At 36.7% G+C, this 11417-nt stretch overlaps 2 protein-coding genes across 2 annotated transcripts; both read left to right on the top strand.

The window, feature by feature from the left end:
• The first annotated feature begins 7463 nt into the window (after window positions 1–7463).
• On the top strand, window positions 7464–8845 carry LOC113340154 (MDIS1-interacting receptor like kinase 1-like). Its single transcript, XM_026585357.1, has 3 exons — window positions 7464–7506; window positions 7582–8381; window positions 8474–8845. The coding sequence occupies exons 1-3, from the start codon at window positions 7464–7466 to the stop codon at window positions 8843–8845; spliced, it is 1215 nt and encodes a 404-aa protein (XP_026441142.1).
• A 5-nt stretch (window positions 8846–8850) lies between these two features.
• LOC113340153 (receptor like protein 23-like) lies at window positions 8851–9365 on the top strand. Its single transcript, XM_026585356.1, has 2 exons — window positions 8851–8963; window positions 9050–9365. Exons 1-2 carry the CDS (start codon window positions 8851–8853, stop codon window positions 9363–9365), a joined length of 429 nt encoding a protein of 142 aa, XP_026441141.1.
• The last annotated feature ends 2052 nt before the right edge of the window (window positions 9366–11417 follow it).

The raw sequence follows: 11417 nt of genomic DNA, 5'->3' as shown, positions 1-11417 counted from the left end.
AAGAAAGAAGCTTGGGAGAAAAATTTAAGTGCGGATTTAATTTTAACAAAACTTGATGATTTCGAAGAAGCTAGGGAGGTCGCTCTGCAACATATGGAAAATTAGCAAAGAAGATTATCTCGAGAATACAACAAACGAGTTAAGATAAGATATTTTCAACCAGGAGAATTGGTGTTGCAGGAAATACCAGTTTATCAAAAAGGAGGAGATGGGAAGTTGGAAAGAAATGGAATGGACCATATATAATAAAAAGAATAGTTGGAAATGGAGCTCATGAGTTGAGGGATCCTGAAGGAAGAGATGTGGGACGTAAATTAGATTGTATTTGGAATAGGTTATATTTGAAGAAGTATTATCCATGAATACCTGCGATATAAATCGCACAGGTGAAAAGGATATGAAGTTACGAACGCGAGATCATATTTTGAACATGGATGTAAAATTCATTTCAATGAACAAGTTTGAAGATTTCGCTCATTCTCAAGAAATTATTTCATAAGAAAAAGGCAAATGTAATACCTTGAAGTAAGACCTTAATAGAAGGCAACAAAAATAAAAACTCTAATTAGGGAGGCTAGGCATCCGAATGTGGTGTGCAACCTAGTTCGCATAAATGCAAGAGGCAAAAAGTAAGACCTATCGCACGTCATATTCGGGGAAAACCTGGTAAGCATGACTCAAGAGAAAGATACATCACCCTGGAACTTGAGTCATGGAGATTTGGGGTGAGAAAAACGAAAATTCCCATCCAGGAGAGATACCTAAATCGAAAGAATGGGGTAATAAGATCTTTCCTAAGGAGTGCAGAAACTCGATCAGGGCGCCGAGGTACACGGTTGAGTTGTGCCCGGGGCGTCCGGAGCGTACCTTTCCAATCTTGACAAGTCATGACTATGAAACACTCGGTCCGAAGAAACCCCACTTAGGATGCGGTCTTGTAACCATAAACTTTATTGGTGGAGGGATAAGAGACTGCAAAATCAACTGGTTGTTGTATTACCGGATGTGAGGATCCAACCTTAACCCGGTAGAGGTAAGCTTCCTTGAAGGGGAAACCAGGGGGAATATAAGGACGTCACCCTCCATTAGGGAGATGAATTGTGTCAAAAGACGTAAATTTCATGAGGCTTTTTACTCATGGAAGTATCAATGCTTGTCATATTTACGCATATAAAAAACCTGCAGAGGTAATAATACAAGAATATGATAAGGCGAGATCAATGGGTCTTTACATTTAGGTGTAATGACCTCCTGCGATCTCGTCGCACAAAAATAAAAGATTAATTAAGGAAAAATAAGACCTTTACTTAGGAAGGGAAAATAAGACTTCATGAGAAAAGTTATATATAAACTAATGTTGTTTCGCAGGGAATCCGAGAACGATAACATGACAAATAAATTCGCACACTTGTTTCTTATAAGAAAAATAATAATAGGCAAGTATAGGAATTAAAATAAAAAGATATTATAATTCTTAATCAAGAAACAAGTTCAAAGTGTATCTAAATATAAGAGGGGAATTCGGATAGTTAAAAAATAAGAAGATTAAGCATTGTCAGAAGGTACATCTTGTTCAACCAAAAACATTTCAGTTTCAGTATTGTGGCTTGGATTCGAGTCCTTAACTTCAGCATCAGCCTTATCAACAGAATCCACATTGCCGGATTTGTCCTTCTCAAGTTGATCCTCTGAAAAGGGAACCTCAATATCATCTTCATGATCTCTTTCATCATCGCTTACAAATTCGTAGTAACTATCTGGATCAGGATACTTCTCGTCTTCACTTATATTAAGTGGAGGGACAGTTACTGGAGAGAGAAAGTTTCTTAAAAGGATTTGGTTAACTAGAGTTTGAGCATTAACATGAGCCTTGTGAATAACTTCTTTCTCACTATTTGTGGCATTAATTTCCATGAAATCTTGAAGATATGCGAATCTTCATCGCGCCCGGTCCCGAGAAGCAGTGAGAGAAACCTCAAGATTTGTATAAGATATTTCCAGGTTCGCACGATCTTTGCGAACTTTAGCTAAGTCAGACCTCAACTGGGAAATAGTGGATTGATTTGACTTTTCGGAGCCTGCAAAGAGTGATATAGGATCATAATTTGGAAAAAAAATCGCATTAATAAAGTCCAAAGAAATAATAAATAAGACAAGAAAAATAAGGCAGTCAACTCTAGCTGATTACCTTCGCAGGTTTTAGAAAAGTAAATACTGTTATTCTTCATACTTTCTTTAGCCTTATCAAAATCATCACCAACTAAACCATTGAGACGGGATCGAATCTTATTTTCATCAACAAAGAGGAAATTATTCTTTTTCTTAAGGACATCATGAGAATGCTTCAATTGATCATACTGTTCTTGAAGCTGGTTCATCTTCACAGTCAAGTTTATTTTACTTTCGATGGTTTTTCATTCTGGGTATTTAATTCCTTAAATGATGCTTCGTGCTGAACTTCTAGTGAACGAAGAGCTTGTTCTTGATCATCATTTATTTTCTGAAGAATTAAGTACTGACGCGAAAACATAGCTTCCTTCTTTAGAAAAGAGCGTTTCTCCATAGAAAGACTATGGTTTTCTTCTGACAAGGTTTGATGTCTTAAATCAGCACTATACAACAATTTAGATAAGTGGGAAATCTGAGCGTTTAATATTTCAATCTCTCGAATAAGATGACTATTTTCATGAGTTAGATTATTAATCTGGTCAAGCGAGTATGAATGTTGGTTATTTAATTGATTTAATTAAATCTGCAACTTCTAATTATTCGCACGGGTATCTTCAACAAAAAATTAAAAAGTGAATCTTTCCGCAACTCGCTTCTGGTTTAAATCTTAATAAATGCATGAATAAGTTTAAAAGATGTGAATAAGCGAAGAAATGCATTATAAGATACAATATATAAAGAGAAAAATACCTCTAACTTTTTGGTTTTCGTTGTGAAGACCTTCAGAATCAAGAACTGCAACCTGGAGCTCTCTTTTCAGTCTACTTACTTCCTTTTGTAGAAGAGTTTTCTGGTGCGAAAGTTCTAACTGGGAGAAGCTAGATTCAAAACGTCATTCAGCTAAAATCATTCGACGATGAGATTACTAAAGAACAAAAAAGATAAGGATAAGTAATAGGGATATTATGATAAAGAAAACATATACAAGAGGTACTTACCAAGACATCTAGAGCGGTATGGAAGATTGGACCAATTTGAGAATGGATCTCATCCCTAGTAGCTTTATCAGAAGGAAACCCGCATAGCAGTTTACTCAAAGCGGAGCAAATGCGGAGTTGGGGAGGATCATTAGTAGACGATTGAGCAGAACTGATGATGCCGAGTAAAGTTTGAGAAGCAAACTTTACACTATCCAAAGCTCTCTTATCAAGAGAAAGGGGTTCCAATAAGAAAGATGAAGATGAAGAAGGGGAAGCAGAAATAGAAATAGAAGGAATGGTGAAATTCGCAGAGTTAGGAATATCTATATTATTCTGTATGGTATCAGTGTTCGCGAGAAACGGAGTGTTCGCAAGGGTTGAAATAGTTTGAACAACATCCGAAGAAACTGCAGAGGCAGGAGCAAGGGTATCCTTTATTCCTTGATCAACAGTTTTCTCTTCGGAAGGAAAGATTTCTTCGAGAGTAACAGAAATATTCGCATGAGTAGGATAAGTATTAGTTTGAGCTGTCTTTTCGAAAGGAGTTGGAGGGGTGATGTTCGCGACACCAAATTCAGGAATAGAAATATTTGATTTAAGAGTTGTAGGCTTGCAAATTCTCTTAAGCTTCAGTCCTTTTCCACCACCCATATCACTACCGGAATCTTGCGAAAACAACGCAGATAAGAAATAGATGAAACAATATTGTTCGATAAAAAATAAGATATTTCTTACTCCTTTGTTGTGCGAAGTCTTCCTCTTGTGAGATTCTTTGTCTTTGGTGTCTGAAGAGGATTTAGGGTTGGGAACGGTTATTTTGAGGCCAACTGAAGAAGAGTTTTTCCTGCAAACAGTAAGGGAATTAAATTAATCATAAGATCAACAATCATGATTGAGATTAGCAATTATAATCAATAATTATGATTATCAGAAGAACGAGGGGTTGATTTCGATAGAGTATACAAACCTTGAGTCCAGATCCATGAAGATAATAGTGATAGAACAACAACAACAGTAAAAGATGAATTAGAGAAGTAGCAGCAGAAAGATAAAAAACCCTCGAAGAAATTGAAAAGAAAAAACGAAATAAAAAGAGAAGAAGAAGTTATTTCTCTAGGATAAATCAATAAATAGCTAAAAGAGATGACCGGTTAGAAACAGGCAATATCGGTAAACAGTAGAAAAATTGACACGTGCAGAGAGATAGGTTGGAATTGCGGAAGAGTGTCGGAAAAACAAAATATGAAGAAATGAACATGTGCGACAATTTGGATCTCAAGTTTCTCATATCGCTCACTTTGTAAAGAGAACTACATGAGAAGAGGCAAAATGTAGGAGTGAAATATCGCACATTCGTTATGTATGCGAAATAGCAACCATCTAATATAAGCGAAGATTATCGCACATAGTAAAATTGAGATGACGTATTTGATGATGTCAGCATAGTCACGAGTAAAGTATGATGAACTGTGCGAAGTGTAAAGTGTGCGAAGTTGAGCAGATGTACATGAGCGATTGTAACGCACAGTGACTCCGAAAATCGGGGATCTATTAGCTGTCATCCACTATGTAATATGCTATATAAAGAGAAAGGCTATCATGTAATAAGAGAGATCCTAGAAGGTGTGTTAGACAAGAAATTAGGAGAGAGAAAGTTTATTTGGAGAGCAAGTTAAGTTTTTGAATTGTCTTGTATCCAAGTTAAGATCTTAATGAATAAAAAAATAATTTTCACTAAGATTTCTTAGAATATTGTTTAGATTCTTGTATGGATGTGGTTGTAAGATTTCCTGCAACTACAGTGCGCTTTAATTACATTTAACACACACATACTAAGCTATCACTATTTATCAATGTATTCAATGATAAGTCTCGCTTGTCTATCTTATTTTCTTTCTTTCTTTCTCTCATGGAAATCATAGGAATCACCTCAATTTCTATCTTCATAATATGTATCGCAACCATTTTTCTTCAATCAATAACAACAAAAGCAGCATTATGTTTTTTTTTGATCGAAAGAGAAGATATATTGATAGAAAAGAATGTACAGGGGGTTCTACCAGAGGTAGATTGAAGAAAGCAAAAGAACAATAATCAAATTACAAGAAGATAGAATCCCAGGTACGCAAAATTTGAAATTGAGAAGATCCTAGGTGACCTGCTGCTGCTGCCCAAGCTAGAACTAAGGATTTTACAGACAAAATTAAATCATCATCCGTTTTGTAGAGATATTGTTCCTCAAATCGTCTAAAGTTTCTTTCATTCCAAATGGTATGAACAATCGCAGATGGTATCAAACCCCATATATAATACTTTGACTGAGAAAAGTGGCCATAATGCCAACTGTCTGCCAAGGTTCTCATGGAACCAGGTAAAACCCATACCCAACCTGTAATAGGCAGAATACTCGACCAAATCTTGTAAGCAATCTTACAATGTAAGAAAAGATGTTCCTGTGTTTCAACACCAATGCCACACAGAACACAGGAATTATGAAGATCCATACCTTTATGTTGCAAGATGTCAATTGTATTCAATCGTCCATGAATCAAGCACCACATTAATATATTAACCTTAGGTGGAATTGCTGGTTTCCAGACGAACAAGTGAGGAAAATGATCAACTCCAACTTCTGCCATTAACTTAGCATAAAGGGATTTGACAGTAAAAACTCCCGTTGAATGAACTTTCCATCTACGTGTATCAAGAAGGCCATCCCGAACTGGTGCGCTATCCCCTATTACAGTAAGAAGAGTAGAGAGTTCTTGCACCTCTGAATTTGTAAGGTCTCGCCTGAAATCAAACTTCCATCCACCTTCTAAAGATATCATGGCATCCACAGTTATATTTTTATCCCGGGAAAGCTTAAAGATGTTAGAATAAGTTTTTGCAAATGACGAATCCCCACACCAAATGTCATTCCAAAAAGAAATTAAGCTCCCAGAATGTAAATATAAAGTAGAATTCATACTCACAAGATCAGCAGTTTCCGCAATGGCTCGCCAACAAGAGACACCATAGGTCTGGGTGATCTTTCCAGGGGACCAATATGAGTACTCAGATCCATATTTATCAACTATTATCTTGTACCAAAGCTTGTTCTTTTCAACACCAAACCTCCAACACCATTTTGCAAGTAAAGATAAATTCATTAATCTAAGATTGCAAACACCTAGGCCACCTCTTTCCTTAGTTGCACAAACCAAATCCCAGTTAACCAGGTGAGAAGTCTTAACACCCTCTTTGTATTCCCATAATAAGTTGCCCATCTTCTTCTCTAGGATTTTAATAACTGAAATGGGGGCTTTGAACAACGAGAAATAATACGTGGGGAGAGAGGATAAAATGCATTTAAGAAGAACAAGCTTACCTTCCTTTGATAAAGAAATACGTCTCCAGACGGATAATCTAGCATCAAACCTCTCTATAATTGGGTCCCAAATTCTTTTCGAACCGGACCTAGCACCTAGCGGCATTCCCAAATACTGAAAATGTAAATAATCTATTGCACAACCAAATTCCTCAGCCTACAAGGATAAGTTTGATACTTCCCCAACAGAGATAAGCCTTGTTTTAGAAGTGTTTACCTTTAAACCTGCAATGTACTCAAAACATTGTAAAGCTGAAAACATGTTATGTAACTCCTCTTTGTTATTGTCAATAAAGAATATCGTATCATCGGCATAATGAAGGTGATTGATTAAGATACTTGTAGGTGTAACTGAGAAACCGCTAAAAAGATTCTGATTGGCTGCTCTGTCTATGTATCTGGAAAAACCCTCCATAGCAATGTTGAACAATAGAGGAGAAACAGGGCATCCCTGTCTAACGCCCCTTGTACTGGTAAAATAACCGAAAGAAGAACTATTAATTAGAATTGAGAATGACGAAGTAGAATAACAAAACCTCAACCAGTTGCGCCACTTCCTGCTAAACCCCATCTGAATAAGCACAAATTCAAGATATTTCTAATTTATTCTATCAAACGCCTTTTCAAGATCAATTTTGCACACAATCCCTGCATTTCCAGACCTTAGCCTAGAATCTACCAACTCGTTGGCTATTAAGGTACCATCAATAATTTGTCTGCCTTCAATATATGCACATTGCGCTGGGGAGATGAGCTTATCTAAGACATGTTTGAGCCTCATGGCTAGAACTTTTGCAATGATCTTGTATACACTGGTAAGGAGGCATATAGGTCTACAATCCTTGATTGTCTCAATGTGGTCTTTTTTTGGCACAAGAGTAATGAAAGTAGAATTGTGCTTAGAATTAATATTACCTGTTGTGCAAAATTCACTCACAGTAGCCATGATATCCTCTTTGATGAAATGCCAGCACTTTTGGAAGAAGAGTATAGGAAAACCATCTGGACCCGGGGCTTTATCATTTCCTAAGGCCATGATGGCATGAGTGACCTCTTCTTCAGTAAAATCAGCGTCTAAGATAAAAGCAGCATTATGTCATGAAACTGATAAAGCAGCTCTCCTTGATTTCAAGAACAAGATCACTGAAGATCCATCAAATCTTTTACAAACGTGGAACCAATCCACGGATTGTTGTACCCAATGGGATGGTGTAGGTTGTGATCATTCTGGTGGTCGAGTCGTAAATTTTAGTCGCCCGGGCGTGTATCCTGACGACTACGAATGGTATGCAGATTTGCATGGAACAATTTCTCCATCTTTGGGTAATCTCCAATTTCTTACTGTTCTTGACCTTACTAGCCTCACATTTTTAACGGGATCAATTCCTTCGGAACTTGGAAAATTGTCACACCTTACTATTCTTTCGCGGGCTGGCAACCGACTCAACGGGACTATCCCCGTGTCGTTTAAAAATCTTTGCAAACTCAATCAACTAAGCCTAAGTAGCAATATTTTATCTGGTTCAGTTTATAACTTTATTTTCCAGGATATGTCTTCTCTTACTTATCTCGATTTATCTGAAAATCAATTATCTGGTGAAATTCCATCTTCAGTTGTTAAATTAGTTTCGTTGCAACAACTGGATTTGCATCAGAATAATTTCTCTGGTGCTATACCAAGTGAAATTGGTTCTCTGAAGGGCTTGATTGATCTAAAGTTGTCTGACAACCAGCTTTCCGGAATCATTCCTATATCCATTGGAGAACTGTCCAAACTAGACTGGCTCGATCTCTCTCGAAATAGGCTGAGTGGAAACATTCCAAGTTCTATTAAAGCTACCTTCTTTTACATTTTGTCGATTGTCAGATAACAAACTTACAGGAAGCCTACCTTCGTCATTGATTCGTGGTACTCGCCTTCAAAGTTTATACCTTGAGAACAACATGTTAACAGGAGAAATACCCGACAGTATTGGCAATCTTACAAATCTTGTCATTGAAAAACAACCGTTTTACAGGTAAGATCACTTCTGAACTGGCTAAGCTAAAACACCTGGAAATCCTCGATCTGTCATTCAACCCATTGAATCTAGTGAATATACCAACTTGGTTGTCAGAAATGAAAAACCTTTTGCAATTACATTTAGCTGGAACTGGGCTAGTCGGGGAACTCCCGGAATGGTTAACTACAATGGGTCTGGAGTATCTTGATGTGTCGAGTAACGCCTTATCTGGAGAGATAGGAAACATGCGAAGTTTGTATTCCCTCAATTTATCTAGCAATAGTTTTCATTCAGCTATCCCTGTTGAGTTCAAGACATTTTAAATGTAATGGTGCTTGATCTTCATTCGAACAACTTCACCGGTGGACTAGACTACATCTTTGCGAAAAGAAATGATCGCAGTATAAGGCAATACCTTGTTCTTGATCTTTCGGATAATATGTTTGCTGGTCCTATTGATGAAGATATTGGAAACATGGATGTCATGCGGTCAATTCTAACATTAGTATTATATAATAATCCTTTAGGAGGATCCGTACCAAGATCTCTGGGAAAATTGAGAAGCCTGGAGACATTAAAGCTTGTAATAACGGGTTAACGGTGACGATACCAGCTGAGCTATGCAATTCCACTTCGTTAGCATCAATCGTGCTATCAAATAACAACCTTACCGGTGGCATACCTTCAGGGTTGATGAACGTAAGATTGCTTAGAGAATTGGATGTGTCACATAACATGTTGACAGGGGAAATTCCTCCTCACAATGCAACAATTCCTGCATCTTCTTTTGAGGGAAACTCTGGCCTGTGTGGCTCCCCACTTCCTCCTTGTAATACTGCCTAATACAATAACGCGTGTTTGGCCTATGCTGAAATAGGGGTAGTGTTCCATTTTACAGTTTTGAAGATGGAATAAATTTTCTTTGTTTTAGCATATAACAAGAGAAGTGACTTTGGGTTCATCTTTGTCTTGCAAGCATATCAAATTAAAGTGTCTGTACTTCTTTGTTCGTGATGAAAAGCCCGACATTAGTTACCAAAATATGACCCCAAATTTGTCCCAAGAAAGTGGACTAGTGATCGACCAAAGTATATGTTTTGAGCTCAAATTTGTCATGGCTCAAAATTTTCTCTTTGATCTAGTTGTATTGAGATTTTGAGATCAAAATCGTCCTCGTAGCAGGTAGCACGAAACTCTGTGTCAAGAAATAGAAATTCTCATTCGAATAGATTTCTTTTATTGTATCTCGTAAAAAAAACAAAAACAAATGCTGCTTCAAAAAGCGAGTAATTCCATGTCACAATCTTTTAGTCCCGTGGTTTCTTCTACAAAATATGCAGATTACATCTCATGCATTCACCATATCAACCTAGAGCTTTCTCGGAGAAAAGACACGATCAAACTAGAGCTTTCTAAAGTTGTATCGTAACTCACATATTTGTTTATTCATAAATTGACAAAAAAAAAATTCAACTGACCGATAAGAAAACATTTCCGATACCGAGTTTACAAGTTATTTTGTGGATTTCAGAGTTGTGAGCCATGCCATTGAGTTGATTGAGAAGAGTTCTCTTTTTACTGCTTTAGGATAGATACGACGTTGTAACAATGTTTAGTTATCGGTTCTATATAATCACTCTAGTCTGATGGGCCGGTTTTAAATTTTTTGACATACTTCATCTAGCCTACCAGACCAGAAATTCTGCTCTGGTAGAGGTCCTTTCCTACGAAATTTCACAAGTGTGCCGATAATACTTTATTTAATTGGTATTGAATTTGTACTACTAATTAAATAGTATTATTACATTACACTGTCATTGATAATTTTTCCAATTGGATGTACGTAATTACCAATCTCACCCACCTAACATTTGAAATCGAACCAAAATCCTCAAACATTTGAAAATTTCTTCAGAGAAAAACTTCAACGATATCATTGTTAGATGCCCCTTACCGATCTCCGGGAGATAACTTATTATTATAGTCTATGAATTTTCATAGTACTTGATAAGTACGGAGAGCTTGTGTGTGTACCCTGACGCAGAGACATGAGTAAGGTACACACACATAAGTAAAAAAAAGCTTAGTTATTAGAAACTGAAAATAATAATTCCCACTCTGAAATAATCTAATGACAGAGTCATATGTGATGTTGATCAGCGAACTAGGTGTGAAAAATCTTCTCTGCTACCCATTGAATGGGTAAAGGGTATGACTAGCTTTCTTTGTTTATAATTGAGTCGCTATATATCTAGCTAATTGCACTCGATCGTCATCATAATGAATCTAGCTAACAAAGGTTCTTAATCTTTGTGGGAAGGATGTAAGGTATTTATTTGCCATTTCTGAGATAAATACAACTCGTTATCAAGCTTACTTTTTAATAGAAAATGAAACCTAGTGTAAAAGATAATGGGTGTTAGCTTTTCCAACTAGCTAGGAGGTATCTTGTCAAGAAAGGAGATGGATATTTGCCTGAATTTTTCCAACTTAGAATCTCCTGCAGTTGCGCTACTCTCGGAGACACAGCTAAGAGATATAAGACAATTTGGCTATCACATGATTATATCTCAAGATTCCCAACTTGCATATATCAAATGGATCAATAATATATGTTTTTGCATTTTTAAATCTGAAAATATGAAGGTAAAACAGCTTATTTCAGGTGAAGCGTTAAACACAATCTGGTGTGCCGGTCGGTGTGGTAAAAATGATGTAGTCGTTCATCTTGTACAATATGGGAAAATAATCTAATGAATGAGAATAGACTTCGCGGGTACCCGTAGTATCGACTTCAAAAGATAATATATTGTCATTTTCAGTATTCCTTTTCATCTTCGACAAATGAATGTGAACATGCAATTAGGTGGACCATTAATATGGTTAATAGTTCGT

The sequence above is a fragment of the Papaver somniferum genome, unplaced genomic scaffold (assembly GCF_003573695.1).
Source record: "Papaver somniferum cultivar HN1 unplaced genomic scaffold, ASM357369v1 unplaced-scaffold_21, whole genome shotgun sequence".
Taxonomy (NCBI): domain Eukaryota; kingdom Viridiplantae; phylum Streptophyta; class Magnoliopsida; order Ranunculales; family Papaveraceae; genus Papaver; species Papaver somniferum.
Note: the sequence above shows the minus strand (reverse complement) of the source record. Positions and strands in the feature narration are given on the sequence as shown.

Excerpts from the sequence above, each read along its gene's own strand:
- LOC113340154 (XM_026585357.1), top strand. The coding sequence starts at position 7,464 with ATGATATCCTCTTTGATGAAATGCCAGCACTTTTGGAAGAAGA. Across the intron at positions 7,507-7,581 it reads CCAGCACTTTTGGAAGAAGA|TAAAATCAGCGTCTAAGATA; the intron begins GTATAGGAAAAC and ends CCTCTTCTTCAG. Across the intron at positions 8,382-8,473 it reads TCTTTTACATTTTGTCGATT|GAGAAATACCCGACAGTATT; the intron begins GTCAGATAACAA and ends ACATGTTAACAG.
- LOC113340153 (XM_026585356.1), top strand. The coding sequence starts at position 8,851 with ATGGTGCTTGATCTTCATTCGAACAACTTCACCGGTGGACTAGACTAC. Across the intron at positions 8,964-9,049 it reads CTTGATCTTTCGGATAATAT|GAGGATCCGTACCAAGATCT; the intron begins GTTTGCTGGTCC and ends ATAATCCTTTAG.